At 39.1% G+C, this 17,935-nt stretch overlaps 1 protein-coding gene across 2 annotated transcripts in view; it reads left to right on the top strand.

Annotated features, from left to right (window-relative positions):
• The window catches only part of taok1b (TAO kinase 1b), a 35,445-nt gene that overhangs the window by 4,727 nt on the left and 12,783 nt on the right, over nt 1–17,935 (top strand). For both annotated transcript variants that reach the window (XM_046039409.1, XM_046039408.1), the window contains exons 2-10: nt 6,632–6,890; nt 7,374–7,445; nt 8,967–9,068; nt 9,150–9,195; nt 9,304–9,400; nt 9,521–9,634; nt 11,318–11,409; nt 11,683–11,776; nt 13,505–13,586. In XM_046039409.1, the coding sequence (XP_045895365.1) occupies nt 6,759–6,890; nt 7,374–7,445; nt 8,967–9,068; nt 9,150–9,195; nt 9,304–9,400; nt 9,521–9,634; nt 11,318–11,409; nt 11,683–11,776; nt 13,505–13,586 (831 nt within the window). In that variant the 5' untranslated portion in view covers nt 6,632–6,758. The remainder of the gene's footprint in view (nt 1–6,631; nt 6,891–7,373; nt 7,446–8,966; nt 9,069–9,149; nt 9,196–9,303; nt 9,401–9,520; nt 9,635–11,317; nt 11,410–11,682; nt 11,777–13,504; nt 13,587–17,935) is intronic.

The raw sequence follows: 17,935 nt of genomic DNA, 5'->3' as shown, positions 1-17,935 counted from the left end.
CTTTTTGGGCTGGACACACCCAGGACTAAAGGTCCACAGGGCACGCTTTCCAGTCCACCAAGCCACCAATGGATTGTTTATACTGGTGTGACTTAATCCAACCTAAAAAAATGTAAATATTCATAATTACTATTGGTTTAAAAAACAGTGAAGATTGGCCAACAATGTCTAAAAAATCACACAGTAGAAACAAGAATAATCAATGAATGAAGGTGTGAGGGCCGAATCATTGTAAATAAAGTAATCAACCATGGTTCTTTTTTTGTTGTTGTTGTTGTTTTTTGTGATGCAGTGGTTGCTGGGTGCAGAGCCATTACAGGGGCAACACATGACCGGGGGGGGGGGAAACAGAGTCAAAGTAGAGTTGGACAAATCTTTTTCAAACACGGGTGTAAATAATGTTATTATTTATTGCTGAAATTGCTGGAAGTGAGCCATTGTTTATGTTCGTTCCACCTGTGCATTTCTTGCTATGACAGGTCAAGAAAAAGGTCTATGAAGATTACACTATTTGGGAACAATAAAGAAACAAGAGCACTTTGATGCTCATGAGGCTACCAAGATTTGGGTTAGCAAGATTTATTAAGAAAACAAAACGGTGTGTGCGGTATAAGATGGAAGACTTTTGACAGTCAAAGAAAAACAGGTTGTTTTTGTCAAGATAACACATTGAATCCAAATGATGCTTATCTTGATCTCAAGATACTTTTGTGTGCAGAGTTAAACCGGAAATGCAAAACATTCTTTAAAAGAAACCCACACTGTCAGCATACTGTTATTTCACTGAAATTAAATGTGGGTCCTTTTTGTTGCCAGTTTCCCCCTGTATTATTGATCACTAAACTGTCTCCACACTGGAAAAGCCCCCTCCTCACAGCTGTCTTAGAAGCACAGATGTCCAACAATACACGGAACATTTTTGCATCAGAAAAGCATTACTATTAGAACAATAGAAAATAGTCCAGTTTTTGGGAAATAAAATTCTTATGGATCGAGGACCAGAATGTCTTAATTAAGAGTAATTAATTATACCATTGTCATAAGGAGGATAGCAGTTATCGCTACACACCTTTTATCTGTTAAATGTAATTGCACTTAAGCGTCACATTTTAATTGATTTATGATGATTCTGTGTATGACTGTCTTAATACTGCCTACAGTAGAAAAATGATACCTGTTTGCAATGTAGCTTGTGATTTTATGTTCTCCTGTTGTGGCCACGAGTGAAATCGGTGTGCACTGAATCAAGCAAAGTGTTCATGGGGAAGTACAATCACATGTTGTGGGAAAAATGTTTCTAGTTCTTAAAAAAAGACAAGACAGCTTAGACAGCAGAGTGTTAATAACATTGTTTTGTTGTTGCTGCTTTTTTCAGTATGCCACGCTTATTTGGTGGGTGAGAGGGGGTGAGGCAGTCAGTATTGTCAATGCTAGGAAATTAATCACTTGGGAGTGCAGCAGTGATTTTACTTTGTCAACAGAGCTTCTAAGCCTTTCTGCTTTTCACCAAAAATCTAACAAAACATCAGCTCATTTTACAATTAGGCTACTATCCTCTCTCTCTTACACATAGACACAGGGGTCTGTCTGTTAATATACTACTGTCAAATATCTTTTAATATTGTATCTTAAATCTCATCTGCAGGGTTTAGGATGGAAAAGGTAGCACATTTGTGTAGTAGTACTGTGTAGATCAAAGTCTGTTGCTGCTGAGAAATATCAATTGGCTTGTCGTGTTTCTCTCGTGTATTCCCGACACTGGAGCACAGTTCACTGCAACACAAACAGTTTGATTGTTTATATGTGTGATTTTTGCACACAGTACATTTTTGTGTAGTTTCACTTTTTCTTTTTTTCAAATGTTCTCAAAGATGTTCAGTGTATTTGTAGCCTACTAACTGTGGAGGGAAAGCCATGCAAACCAGCACTCCTTGCTTCTCCTTTTGATTTTCTATAAATCCGACATATTCACAGTACATACTTAAGTGCATTGGCATTGCTAGAAAATGAATAAATGAAAATCATTTCGCCCATCGTCATTTCAGGTGTAGCACCCCTAAACCTGAATATTCAGCGTTTTATGCACAGTTGCATTAACATGTTCAGCTTCCTGAATTTAAATGAATAATAAACTTTTTGATTTATAGAGCTTCTTTCAGCCTTTAACAGTCAAAGTGTTGGTGGCGTTGGGACACATTTAGCAGCCAAGCAATATATATTACAATGTTTGTCTATAGTGCTGCAAGCAGAATGACAGGATTAGACAAAATGTGAATGTTTCGTGTTACTAAAGTTTCTTCCCAGCAGCAGTTTTTAGCTTCTCTCCACGAAGATATCTATCCTTAAGGGCTGTGTGTCTTGCTATAAGAATTTCACTCTTGTTTTCTTCTGTCAGCTGGATTCAGCAGGACAAACCTTGTGACTTGGTTTTGGTACAGCAGGTTGTGCTGACAACTCTAGCTGGCTAGGGTTAGCGGTGCTGCCAACTCAAAGTCAAACCAAAAGGGTAAAAATAGCAGTTTTCCCACTGAGTGTTTCTGTAATGATATATGTGTGGTGTTTTGGTATGCAGGGGGTTGTTGCCAGTTTTGGATTGGCTCAAGACAAGACAAGGGGTTGAGGTTGAAAAGTTGGAGGGATTCTTTAAGGCTCCCCCCTGCTCCATTTTCTAAATCAGCAGTATGTTTTATAAAAGACTGAAAACTTATCTGTTTTCCGTATATTTCCACCCGCTATCTGTTATCACGGCAACAGGTGAGCCGCACGTTCGGTTTATTAATGATGCAGCCTATCAAACAACTGAAACCAACATCTGCACCCTGTGTGTTCACCGTTGCTTTACCTGGTCCGTGCGTAAAATATCCACCGCGACTTGTAACATAAGTTAATAGTCTACCAATATTTTTATACTGTGAAGTCTGTGCGAGAACACAAGGATACTGCTGCCCCCTGCGCGGGTGTGCGAGCCCATGCACCCGATGACATCATCAATCCCGATGTTTCATTGTAGACATCGCCCAACCCTAGTGGTCAATATTATAAACCCTGGAACAAAGTGCTGGGCAATAATTCAGTATTATCGTTTAGTGACTTTCAATCAGAATGTATATTCATTAGGGGTCATATCATTCATTAAATATATCTCAATATATTTAAAATCGCAATAAAATGGAATCGCAACATAAATATTGTGATAATATCGTATCGTGGGGCCTCTGGTGATTCCCACCCCCAATATTCATGTTTAAATTATTCAATTTAAATAAATATTAAAACAAAGTGTAATATTAAAAACGAATCAAATGTCCCTTAACCCCCAACTTGTCGTGGAGCTGCTCGGTAACAAACAGATCAGACTGGTTACACTGGGCAGCGTACATGCATGAATGTGCACAATCTGTATGTGATAAACAACAGATGAGTTTATATGTAAGGTAGGGATGGACAATAAAACAATAATGATAATTATTGTGATATAATTTTCCTCAATAACATTTTTAAATGTTTTATTTAATTAATTTGAATCACAAATAAATTGGCACTTAATTTTTCTATTATATTTATTTGGTTTGGGAAAAGGGACCGATAAAAGATTTTACTTAATTTTAATCATGCATATTTATTGAAATTTTTTTTTTTCATAATTGTTTTGAATGTTCTAGGCTGCCTTAGATCTGTGAAGTGATCCACTGTTTGACCGTAAAGAATAAAACCACAATAATCATCTGGTTTCTTCAACTTTCACTCAGCCTTTATACTTGAAAGAAATAATGATTTGCATTTATTGTGATAATTATCAATATCGAATGGTATGACATTTTTATTGTGATACCTAGTGCTGGGAAACAATTAAAAATTTTAATCACAATTAATCATTTTTATGCTCAAAATTGAATAATGAATTCTAAAGTAGTGTATTGCACACTTTTAATTTAATGTACTGCTATATACACAAGTGCAATAACATGGTTTGCAAACACTTTAAACAAATAAATAAAATTTTACCAGCGGTATTCCCTTTATACAGTAGCAATAAAATATTTCTTGAACCTCTCAACTTAAACATTAATGTAATCAAAAAAAATTTAATCGTTGCCCAGCACTACTAAATAGTTATCAGGACATCAACAGGAGGGAATTCGTATGGCAGAGCATCCCTGCAAAACTAGATGTAGGCCTATCAGGTAAGTTAAAATTATAGGCTACATAACTTTATGTTAAATAGGCTACAGCTGTGGAGCGCACAGAAGCCATCGCCATGGTTTACTATTCATAGAGTGGCTGCCGTTTACTCACAATGCGCTTGTCTTACTTCTCCCACACGCTGTATCCAACGTAGTTTGCCGAAGCCTCCCTCCGCTGCTTGTTTTGATTTGCAGACCCACCCCTCCTGTGACCCATGGTGACCCACGGACTGTATGTGTATTCAGAGCCAGTGAGCAACGGACTTTCAAAATAATAATAATAAAAACTGCGTTAACATGAGATAAAATAATTGTCAGTGTTAATAAATTAATGCATTAATGCGATAATAACGCGTTAACCTGCCCTGCCCTAGTGATAACTTTGTTGGCCATATCTAACTTAAGAAACGCTTAACATCAAGTCATAATTTCACATAAGTCAAATTCCAGTTTATGAAGCAGATAGATACTGTCTGAGACAAAGGGTAGAAGTATATTAACCTCGTCCTGGACCTGATATATCTCTTCCTGTTAAGGCAAAAGTGTTTATTCAGAGAATACAGTATGCTTTGGCCTGCAAGCTTAATTATGTAACTGTCAGTCACTTTTAGACGTTGAACATTAAAAGTCACAACCTGGAAATAATATCCGAAATAATCTTTTGTATCTTTAAAAAAGCTGATGTGACAAAAAAAGTACAAAACCCCCAATCAAAAGCCTTTAAACGAAACACTGACAACAAACAGCACATGTACTGTACATCAGAGCAGTGTCACAACAGTATGTAGGGCATGAAAGCTAACCCTGTCGGTTTCTTAGTTTTTGGTGTTTTCTGCTCTATATCCTAAGGAAAGACCTTTTTTAGAAGTTTGCAACACTTATTAAAGCCATGTGAACTTGCACCAATGATGAAATTATGACACACACAAACACAGTAGAATTTGCAAGATACAAAATACACAATATGCATATACATTCACTGAGCATTATGAGTATGTGGTACAAAACATGAGCACACAATTGTGATCTTACAGGCATGGTACTTGAATTAACTAGAGCAAAATTGATGCGTCCAGTTTAGAGTACACAGTAAGAATTTGACCCCAGGTCCTCTAATTGATCACCGATGCTGCTCACCCCTCATTACAGTTAGGCCACCTCCATAGCCAGTGGACATGAAATCAATCCTTGAGCTGGGATATTTGTGTTGCCCAGTCGTTCCAGTAGCTTACAGATGTACAATAACTGCTGAAGCAATCTGAACTGATGCACTGTTGATGACTCTGCAGTTAGTAGATTATATTCGGGTCAGCACTTGAAGATGTGATCAGCGGCTAAAATCACTGTGTTTTAAAGTTCTTACCCTGACCTTTCTGAAGAAACTGTGTGTGCGCTGTTTAGCCAGTGTTGTGTTGAATGCCACCAAGTGAGGCATGAGATGTATGGAGCCCTGCCCGTGTCTTTTTACCAATTGTTTCATATCCGTGGGATAGGGATACTTATCTGCCAGTCACAATTCGGGATGTTTGCTGGGCAGGTTTGTGTAATGAATAAGGGACATAAGATATTGTTACCAGACCTGGGTCACCCTTAAGTTAACATTTATAAAATCCCCTCATACACCATACAAAGTTAGTTCAGAAGTGATTTCATGAAAACTGGGAGCGTTATGTAGCCCAATACCTTTTTTGTGTGTGTGTGTGTGTGTGTGTGTGTGTTTTGGATATGGCTACGTTTTGTGCATGAACACATGAAATCACTGAAGTAAAAAATTACCGGCTGGCTCAGGTCCTGCCAATGCAGAGTTACTGTGGAGCATTGCAGCCTTTTTCCAAGCTACGTATCAAAGCATTTTATTTTTAGCTCCTTTTGTAATTTATATTTGGTGTGTTGCAGTTGAAATAAAGAGCAGACTTTGATAAAATGTGACTCTAATTGTCTATACTATAATAAAACATGATAGATTATTTTCATTGTCGATTTAATCTGTTGAGATTCTCAATTAATCGATTAGTTGTTTGGTCTGTAAAATGGTGGAAAATCCCAAAGTCCGAGATGACGTCCTCAAATGACTTGTTTTCTTCAACACAAAAAGATATTGTTTATTGTCATAGAGGAGCAAAGAAACCAGAAAATATTCACATTTTAGAAGCTTAAAAAATGACTCATTGATTATCAGAATAGTTGGTGATTAATTTAATAGCTGACAAATAATCGTTGCAGCTGTATTTAAGATTTGAATTTGTGTCGCAAGCTCAAAGCTGTGCTGAGATTTCCTCTTCTCTTTTCAAAGTCTGACCATGAATGTTTACTGGTATTTTCAAACTCACATCAGCTGAGCAGATAGACTCTTCCTCGTACCTTGATGGATCACGCTGTTTCATCTTGTCCTTGCTAACACCTCTGTCTTTCTCTTTGTCTTCGCCTCACCCCTTCTGTTCATCTAGGTGCCCATGTGCTGGTTCCTTAGGCCCATCCATTACTGCAGATGAATCTTCAGCTGCTTTGGCGTAGCTCAGCACCCAGATAGTCCCGTCCCCTTTGCGTGGGCGATAAGGGACTACATTAACCAGGATGCCCTCCTCTGTAAGGGCAGGCAGCCTGAAGGATCCGGAGGTGGCTGAGCTTTTCTTCAAAGAAGACCCGGAGAAGCTGTTCTCTGACCTTCGAGAGATTGGCCATGGCAGCTTTGGCGCTGTCTACTTTGTACGGCAACTACATCTTTAAACTAACTCATACAGAAGAGAAATACACTTAACAGAAATTATAGTTAATCAGAGATATGATATCAGTTTAACACAGGGAAACAGTAAGTTCAGAGTCAACTTTGTTCAGTATATAGATTCATTAGCTGCTTTATTCCTTTCTGTAAATAATACAGTAACTCAAGGCTTACGATGTGCCATAGTTTGTCGGACAATTATAAAAAGTGAAGCTATTTGATTCTCCATAAAGCACAGAAACAATTTGAACAGGGGTTTACCAGGGGTTTAATAGCGCCAAGGTACAGCAGTGATGTGATGTGATGTGACTCCCAGCTTTCTGATCTGACTTTTTGTTCTTGAATGCTGCACCAGCGTGGTTAAAAAGAGAGAATGAGAGAAAATGTACAGATAATTAAATGTACTGTATGTTATGGTTAAAATTTGCGCTGAAAATGTTCTGTTCCTCACATTTTGTGTTTTCCAGGCACGGGATGTGCGCACGAATGAGGTGGTGGCGATAAAAAAGATGTCCTACAGCGGCAAACAGTCTAATGAGGTGAGACAGGATTGATTATATTTGTGTAATAGTTCAGACCTTGACCATAAACATTTTCACACTACACAGGAAGGATTCTACTTTAAATCAGTCACTGTTAACTTCTTAAGCTTGTGCTCACGGTCATGTGACGTGACCTTGAGCACAAATAAATGGAAATGTGAAATATGGATTGCTTAATATTAGTTTGGCTTGTTTGATCAATGTAGAGAATAAAGAACCGGCCATGAAGTAGGCAATTTAGAGAACCGACTATGTTTACTCAGCAGCACTGCAGCAGACTGTGGTAAAAACACCACTTTTATTATGACACGCTCACATGTTTTTAAAGAAACATTTAATAAATGATTTGATTTATTTTGATTTGTATCAAACCATGGCTTCTGTGCACTTCAGTACGCCTCTTGGCGTTGTCGTTTCTGTGCCACATTCTAACAGTACAAGATCTTGATATCTTCATATGATGTTTGCAGCAAATCCTAAACGCAGATATCATCAATGATTATTATGTTACCAGTTATCTTTTATCAGCGAGTGAACTACTTTGCTAAATGTGAATCCCTCATGGTTCATCCCTCCACCCTTTGGTTATCTTCTAAGTATTTTCAGGTAGCCCAAAGCCAGATCACAAGCTGCAGGACTACAGTATTCATGTTGGTATCATTGTGATTCTGATATAAAATCACTGAACCTTACTGTCTCACCAAAGTCACTCCTGTAGAGCTGCACCTAACCATTATTTTTTTAATAGATTCAAATCAGAAAACTTTATTACAGGTTCAGCACCCAGATCTTACCCTCAAAAATACACTGTTTACAATGTTTTTGGATCAGTCCATTAATCCAATGACTAATTTATCGACTATGCCAAAGATTTTTCATTACTTGATTAATATAACAATTAATTTATCTAGAATTAATTTTTATATTATTAAATATCAAAAACATTAATTTTTAATATTTCAATCATCATCCTGAAAAAGAGACACAAAGCAAATTAGAATAATGATAATAGTAGCATATTTTAAAATCAGCCTTTCTTATATATCATGCTTGTGTAGGGACATATAATAAACAGGATATGTCGGGCTGTCTTGCTGCTGTCTTGACAGAGTGCCCGGGGATGCTTTTTCTTCAGATGTTCGTGCCACTTACAGTTTACAGAGCTACAGGGTACCACATTTTTTTGCCTCTGTCTAAAATACTCCCTAACTTTAGATGATCATACTCGTAGGTGAATTTTTTTAAACTGTAGCTTGTTCTCCGGGGGGATGCCCTGCTGAATTGCCCCAGCCCTACACTCCTGTGTGCTTCCTTTTCAGTGTTGTCGACCCAGATACAGTTCATTCTGTTCATGATTTCTGATTAGCTATAATCAAATTAATCTGTGAAGAGAACCACTTTACCCCAATTTGCACTGAAAGACAATCTTATGCAAATACAGATCTAGTCAATTCTAGTGCAGAAAGCCAACCAATGCATTGCCTGTTTTATTTTGAAAACCTTCTTTACACCCAACAGAAATGGCAAGACATTATAAAGGAGGTGAAGTTTCTTCAGAGGATCCGGCACCCTAACAGTATAGAATACAAAGGTTGTTACCTCCGTGAGCACACAGCATGGGTAAGTCACCTGTTTACATGCAATATATGAGGGCCTGTATGTCTATTCATTGTTATTCTTGACTTTATCGCTTGTTTCTAGCTGGTGATGGAGTACTGTCTTGGCTCAGCCTCTGATCTGCTGGAAGGTGAGCAGGTGTTCTGTGTAATTTTATTTTATTTTTTTGTATGTGTGTCACAGCATGGACAATGATGTGTCTAAATCAGCTGGTGTTGCTCTGTTTTCCCTCCTTCAGTTCATAAAAAACCTTTACAGGAAGTAGAGATTGCTGCCATTACACATGGTGCTCTGCAGGGGCTTGCCTACCTTCATTCCCACAATATGATCCACAGGTGAGTGAGTTTTACATTTTTACATGTATTATTTTTTTTTTTTTAAGAAGCTTCTGTAAACACTTTACACCTCTCATATTCCCCAGCTTTCAGTCACACATATGTGTTTCTCTCTCTCAGGGATGTGAAGGCAGGTAACATTCTGCTGACTGAGCCTGGGCTGGTCAAACTGGCAGACTTTGGCTCTGCCTCCATTGCCTCACCTGCCAACTCCTTTGTGGGAACGCCATATTGGTAAATGGGAAACTGAAAGAAAAGTACTTGTCTGTGTATTTGTTAAATGTGGTGCTGACTAAAATATTGACTCTGTGAGCAGTATCTAACAGAGTGTGTGCTTAAGAAAGCATTGATTCATGAAATGGGTTTGACTGTGAAAAGTATTTGCCTCTATTTGCATGTATAAATATATAAGTGAAAAGCTTCCTGCTGATTGAAATGATTTCGTGCTGTGATTTATGGGGATAATCTATGCTCAGGATTTAGACTTCACCTCAACATGATATACTCCTCTTACAGAAAATGGAAGAAGATATAGCTAGGGGTGTGGCGCTAGATTTTATTTAGGGCTGCACAATTAATTTAATCACAATCGCGATGTCGTCATGTGCAATTACATATCCGCAAAAGTATGCGAATTAATAAAACAGTAAAAGTGTGTGTGGCGCTCTGTTCTTTGTGAAGTCACTGACTTCTCATTATCTCTGCCTACACCGGGCTCTCCTCATGTGCCCCTAAAAACAGATAAGCCAACGTACAATGAGAGAAATTATTTATGAGCAGTTAAGATAACCCCCCCCCGGGTCACTCTGTGACTGAGACAGAGAGGCGTCGTCAGCAGCTGAAGACAGACAGAACAAAACTGGGAGAAGATAAAGAAGGTTTGAGTTTGGCTCACTGCCCAATTAACGTTAGCTGTATCGCTGCATTTAGTTGTTCAACATGTTCAACTTTTACCAGAGCCGACATGCTAGTCAGTCACTTTTCGTCAACTGACCAATCACAGCGGGACATTAAAAAAAGTTTGACGTGCTACAGCAAGTCATTAAATGTTGATTATTGACCAGTTCGTACTTAGCATTAAAAAATTAGCACAAATTAGAGACCAATGTGTAGAGCCTTTTGCTTGCACAAGAATTTAATGAATAAAAACAACCCACAGAAATGTAACTGCTGAAACTGGATTTAATATTCGTATAGTGGTAAAATAGTATACTACTATTATATGAAATTATATTATATAGTATATTATTTGTTATACCGTATACAATTCCTCCTCCAGGTTGTGGATAGAGACTCTGCATTAGACAGATGTATGTTGAGCCGGTGCCAGTGTCCCAATATGTGCTACTTCAAGCTGCCTTCTCTGTAGAGCAACACGCTCCCCATGTTCTGTTTTGTTATAAATATTGTTTAACTTTGTTCAAGTTGAGAAATACACATTTCAAAATGTCAGTGTTTCACACATTCTTTGATAATTAAGCAAGTAGACTCATAGTACCATTTGTTCCAAAATAATCAAATGGCAATATTGTTCACAATAATCGCAACATGACTTTTACTCCAAATCGTACAGCCCTAATTTTATTTTAGTATTTATTACGAGCGTCAACGCAATATGCGCAATCAATCACCATTTGTCTTGTAAAGTGATTGAACAGTGCAGTGCTGTGGTTGATGAGTTCACCTGCCATCTGTTTTGTCACTACATCTTTGCTATTTATGCCGCTGAGAAACTTAGATGAGTAATGAAAAACACCATTATTTAATTCCTAAGAATAAAGTGGCAGTGCCTTTTAGATTGGAGATTTGTAGTAAAACAAAGGTACTTTTTTTTTGTTTTTTTTTGTTTTTTTAAATTACTTTTAACCTCCTTTTTATTTGTCCACCCACTTTATCCTTCTCCACCACTTCATCCAGGATGGCCCCGGAGGTGATTCTAGCTATGGACGAGGGCCAGTATGATGGGAAGGTGGATATCTGGTCCTTAGGGATCACCTGTATAGAATTAGGTAGGTGACAGTATGTGTGTGTTGTCTATATTTAAATTACCTGCAGCAGAAACAACAGTTTTTCCTAAAAACGACTGTAAACTTAACGGTCACTGACAAAATGATTGACAGGTTGTTGAGTATAAGGACTACAGCAGTAACAACATCTACTTTAGAAATGTTGTCTAAAATTTGTTTGATGGATATGATTTAAGGTTCGGTTAAATCAGTTGTGTGTGAACTCGGCAGTAAAACAAATTTAAAACTTTAATCCATTGCTATTTTCTGTTCCAGCGGAGAGGAAGCCTCCCTTGTTTAACATGAATGCAATGAGTGCCTTATATCACATAGCACAGAATGAGAGCCCAACACTGCAATCAAGTGAATGGTGAGGAGCCACACGCACACACACGACATGGGGAAGCTTGTGCAGTAGCCAGTTGTTTAAAACCTAGAAAAAGCACTCTCTACAAGTGGGATACATCTATAGTATCTCACAAAAGTGAGTACACCCCTCACAATTTTGTAAATATTTGATTATATCTTTGCATGTGACAACACTGAAGAAATGACACTTTGCTACAAGGTAAAGTAGTGAGTGTACAGCTTATATAACAGAGTAAATTTGCTGTCCCCTCAAAATAACACATAACACAACCATTAATATGTAAACCGCTGGCAACAAAAGTGAGTACACCCTAAGTGAAAATGTCCAAATTGGGGCCAAGTGTCAATATTTTGTTTGACCACCATTAATTTCCAGGACTGCCTTAACCCTCTTGGGCATAGAATTCCCTAGAGCTTCACAGGTTGGCACTGGAGTCCTCTTCCACTCCTTCATGATGACATCACAAAGCTGGTGGATGTTAGAGACCCTGCGCTCCTCCACCTTCCGTTTGAGGATGCCCCACAGATGCTCAATAGGGTTCAGGTCTGGAGGCATGCTTGGCCAGTCCATCACCTTTACCCTCAGCTTCTTTAGCAAGGCAGTGGTCGTTTTGGAGGTTTACTTGGGGTCGTTATCATATTGGAATATTGCCCTGCGGCCCAGTCTCCGAAGGGAGGGGATCATTCTCTGCTTCAGTATGTCACAGTACATGTTGGCATTCATGGTTCCTCAATGAACTGTAGCTCCCCAGTGCCGGCAGCACTCATGCAGCCCCAGACTATGACACTCCACCACCATGCTTAAATGTAGGCAAGACACACTTGTCTTTGTACCACTCACCTGGTTGCCGCCACACACGGTTGACACCATCTGAACCAAATAAGTTTGTTTTGGTCTCATCAGACCACAAAACATGGTTCCAGTAATCCATGGCCTTAGTCTGCTTGTCTTCACCAAACTGTTTGCGGGCTTTCTTGTGCAACATCTTTAGAAGAAGCTTCCTTCTGGGACGACAGCCATGCAGACCAATTTGATGCAGTGTGCAGCGTATGGACACTTTTGTTGCCAGCAGTTTAGACATTAATGGCTGTGTGATATGAAAAGATATAATTAAATATTTACAAAAATGTGAGGGGTGTACTCACTTTTGTGAGATACTATATGTTGATTTCTGCATGTGGAAATACAAACATGGTCTGAAAGACTTTGCATCCAGAAGAATTGATAAGAATTTGTGTTATAAGGGGTCAAGGTCACTGTGACCTCACGCCAGTCCCATTCTTGTGAACGTGATATCTCAGGAACACTTTGAGGCAAATTCTTCAAATACAAACATCCATTTGAATGTTGGATGAACTGTTTAGAATTGTAAGTGCATGTGTACGTGTATAATTCTTCATTAATCAGTTCAACAATGTATGTTCACTGAAATCGTCATTATGATCATCATCATCATTATAGTGCCAAAAAATAAACTTTTTTTATTTAGTTCCTTCAAAGTTTTCACTACATGTATTATCAGTCTGGACAGACGTGGCTGTAAACTGCAACTTGGCTGGTTGGGGGAGGCATACAACTGCGGGGCGGTAATTCTAGTTTTGTGTGGCCATTATTGTAATTATGATGTACAGTATGTTTTGTAGCTAAAAGGATGATGCTTACTTTTTGTTAAATCAGTATAGGTGTATGTTTTTGTACTGAATCTCTATCTTGTCATCTTTGTTGCAGGACGGAATATTTTAGAAACTTTATCGATTCTTGCCTTCAGAAAATCCCCCAGGACAGACCACACTCTGACGACATGCTGGGTGTAAGTGCGCGCACATTCTGTACAGTACTACACAAAAACAGACAGCAGGCTCAGTGTGTTCAGATTGGAGATTGAAAAAGCCCCGTGGTGATAAATCTCTGTTGTTTGAGCTCTTTTCTGTCTCCCATAAGCTTCTATTTTAATTCACTAATCCTCTACTTCCGGATGCACGCACACACGCACACACACACACACACACACACACACACACACACACACACACACACACACACAACCAAAACATGTACAGAAACACACTTGGTTTTGTGGAAAGAACACAGATGCAATTACTGTAGAAATGTGACTTCTGCATCCATCATTAAGTAACTGAGCAGCTGTCACTTAGACCACTAATGGACTCACTACTGCTAATGGAAGCTGTCCTTGGGGTATGTGAGCACAGCACACACTGCCTTTCTTTTTTAAATGTTTAAAAGTTCCGAAACCGCACTTGTTCTTACACGAAATGAAAAGTTTAAACTTCTTCTTAATGTGATCATCTTCAGTTGGACTTCTGACCCCAGCGTTATCTTCTGTGTAGAGAATGAAAGTAACCTTTAAAAAAAAACCCTGTGTTTGTCAGCCTGTGTTTTATTCGCATATTTTTGTCGCTAATCTCAACAACCCAGTATATTCTAACTTTGGACAGGTTTGTACAGCGGTGTTCATGAGAGGGGGAGAGAAAGAGGGAGCCAGCTAGCGAGAGGAGGTGCTGCACGAATATATGCTCCTCAATACAACTCAATCAAATACGATTTTAAATACACTTGGTATAAAAAAACAAATTAATATTTTATATTTAACTAATATATTCATAACAGCCGCAAGGAGTGTGTTTTTTACAAAGCATATAGCCTAGGCCTAACGTTTCTTAACTCCACCGGCTGAAAAAAATAAATAAAGCAAGAAAATCCCGACTTTTGAACAGCTGTTTTTCTGCACATGTAGACTATTTATAAGAGCAGTATTCAGGATTTTTACAAAACGTTACATTAACGCCAATCTCACCCGACGAGTCCAGGCATCAGTGGCAGCAGCTGCCAAAGTTTCTTTATGTAAGTTTCACGTTGCTGCGCTGCTTCTGCAGATGCTTCCATAAATTAAATGTAGAATTGTTCGTGGTTGAAAGCTTTTTGCCGGTCACAGAAAGTTTACAATAGACGGCAATATTGTTTGCATCTTAGACTGTGACACAATAATGGCAGTAGCTACTTACAGCTGTGGAAAGAACGCCTCTCTCCTCGTTCTCCTTTCTTCCTTTAGTTTTTGGCTATCAGCTGACATGAACAACAAAGTCCAGTGCTGCTGAGCTGCCGCACAGTCGTGCATTCACATCAAGGATGTTACGTGCAGTAACGCAGCGTTACTTGGATTAGTTTTAGAAAAGTAACTGGTTACACTACTCTTTACTGGGAAAAGTAATAATATTACAGTAATGCGTTACTGCCCAACACTGAATAAGACCCATGTTGACAAAAAAGGAATTTTCGGTTTACAAACAAAGAATGAAGGATGTGTGCGCAGCAGGTCTGATGATAGCTTTTATAGCTGAAACTAGTTATTTTTCTTGTCTATTAATCGATTAGTTGTTTGGTCTATAAAATGTCAGAATGTCTTGTTTTGTTCACAACCCAAAGATATTCAGTTTACTGTCATAGAGGAGTAAAGAAACCAGAAAAAGTCAGATAATTTAGACTTTTTATTGTATATTACTCCAACAGATTAATCAAATATTAAAATAGTTGCCGATTAATTTAAAGGAGACCTATTATGCTTTTCCATATTTTATCACTAATCTACAATGTTACAATGTTGGAAGGTCATGTTAAACACGGTCAAAGCTTCAAATAATGAGGTAAAAGTTTTTAAAAGAAATCCCTGTGAGCCAAAACCTCAGATTTCCTCTTGTTCTGAACACTCTGTTTTGAACACCTTTTTCTACCAACGGCTCCATTCTATGACACGGAGATAGACGGAGCCGGTATTCCATATATGGTCATTTGCTCTGCACAGCTACGCAGGGGTAGAAGAAGTACTCAATTTTCATACCACATGAAACATGTTACTGAAGTAAAAGTCATCCAGTATAAACCTACTCTAGTAAAAGTAAGAAAGTACCTGGTTTTAAAAATACTTAGTAAGTAGTCAAATCAAAAATAAATGTACTACACATCAAAATCTATTGATCTTACAAAACGCAATCTATCATTTTAATTTCACTCAAGACAGGTTTGAATACAGCATTATAAGTTATAGTTAATCACAATAAGGAAAACTGAGTCGCAAGAGGACAAGTGGATATTTCCTATATGTGGGGAGGATAAGTCTGCGTTATTGCTCTGTTGGTGTGGTAGGGGATCCCCTTCAGACCGTTTGACAGACACAGAACCCCATTTGGGACTTTGGGTGAGATGTTAAGATGAGACGAGGAGGCGGAAACCAAAACTAACTCAAACACTATGAACTACAGTTCATAATCTCACCAAAAATCCACACACATGTTAACTTCAGCACCTCTCATAAAGTGCAGCTCACAGTCCCAAACAGAGCAAAGCTGGCTTCAGTTTTCAGATGTTTATATTGCAAAACTCTACCAGCTACGTTACCACTCGGTCACAAACTGGCTACAACTGGCCGGTATGCTGCACAGTCACGCCTGACACCACAATGCTCTCACTACAATCCTCCCTCTGTAAGAAGCCTGAATGGGAACCTCTTCTAGAAAAGTCCAGTGCTGGTTTGAACAGACCTCTGCGCACTAACTCAGACCTAATGAAGTCAGATAAGACTGGGGGCCAATCTGCTGGGTCATTTGGTGGAGCAGCAACTGTTCCATTGGGGTCTGAGGTGCTCGTATCTGATGCTGGCTGTACATCTGTGGCTGTGCTCGTACTGGCTGAGGCTGGGTCTATGTGACCTGCTAAAGACGTCTGGACTGGGTCTGTGTGACCTTCTTAAGAATTCTGGACTGGGTCTGTGCTGGTACTGGATGTGGATCAACTGTCAGCACAGCTCCTGTGAATTCTAGATATTTTCTATATATTATGTTATCTACTGCAGCAGGCCCATTCAAACTGGCTCCTCCAGGTTTCCTGCAATACATTTTCAAATGTAAAATACTATTTATAGAATGACTGGGCTGGATATTTGATGCTTTTTATTTACTGAGATGTGCATCCATATTGCCCAGTCTGACCCGCTAATCAACATTTTAATATTCAATGTGAATCCACTGCTTCCCATCTTGAATTAGTCCAGAGTTGTAACTAAACTTCACTGTCTTGTTTTAAAATGATGCATGAGCAGTGCCCTCACATCCTGTCTGGACTGGTCCCACAGATGTTTCTTGCTCGAATGCGTGAGTTTTAAGACACGACAGACGAGCTCTGCTGCTTAGCTGGTTGGCAATACAGGCATACAGACGGACAGACAGATTCACTGCAGCTGCACATTAGGCTAAGTGTGATCTGCTGACATCAGACTTGGAGAGGAGAGAACACAAGTAGTTTACCCTACTGCTGTTCCCGCTCTTCACTCTCATTGAGTTTCTCTTCTCGTGCCTAGAAGGATAGACCCTCTTCATCCTCTCATGAAAGTTTTAAACCTTTCACCTTTGATAGGGAAATGAGGCGGAGCCATCCAGCTCTGCCGGTGTCATCAGCTGGCTGAAGTTCATTTGAGCCAAGTCGGCTTTATCAGTTTTTGTTTTTCAGTGCTGGTCCACTCAGGTGCGCTGCATAGGCTACTAATACCAATGTAACGAGGTCTTGTACAGAATGTAACAGAGTAAAAAGTCGATATTTGGCTTTGACATATAGCAAAGTGAAAGTGAAAGGTTGCAACAACTACAAATACTCAAGTAAAGTACAGATACTAAAAAAAAACAAAAAACCACAAAGTATTTGTACTTTGTTACTTTCCACCACTGCAGCTACGCTCAGTCTGTCTGTACCGCACAACAGCCTGGTAACATGCTTCAGGTCTTGGCCAATCTGAATACAGTAGGCTTTGAGGGGGGGGGCCTTAAAGACACAGGAGCATCTACAGCTTGTTTCATACAGGTTGGCTGAAATGAAGGCCTACATGACGAGCAAGTATAAGATAGAAAATTATTTTTTTTTTAACTTTGACTCATGCAAAGCTGCCATACAGGAGTCACAGAACAACAATTCCCACCAAGAGCAAGCACTAGGCGACAGAGGCAAGGAAAAACTTCCTTTTAAGAGGCAGAAACCTCGAGCAGAACCATGGCTCAGGGTGGACGGCCATCTGCCTCGACCGGTTGGGGGGAGAGAGAGAGCGAGCGAGAGAGAGAGAGAGAGAGAGAGACGACAGGAGAGGGAGAGGGC

This window comes from Micropterus dolomieu, linkage group LG23 (genome assembly GCF_021292245.1).
Source record: "Micropterus dolomieu isolate WLL.071019.BEF.003 ecotype Adirondacks linkage group LG23, ASM2129224v1, whole genome shotgun sequence".
NCBI classification, from domain to species: domain Eukaryota; kingdom Metazoa; phylum Chordata; class Actinopteri; order Centrarchiformes; family Centrarchidae; genus Micropterus; species Micropterus dolomieu.
This window is presented reverse-complemented; position numbering and strand designations above follow the sequence as displayed.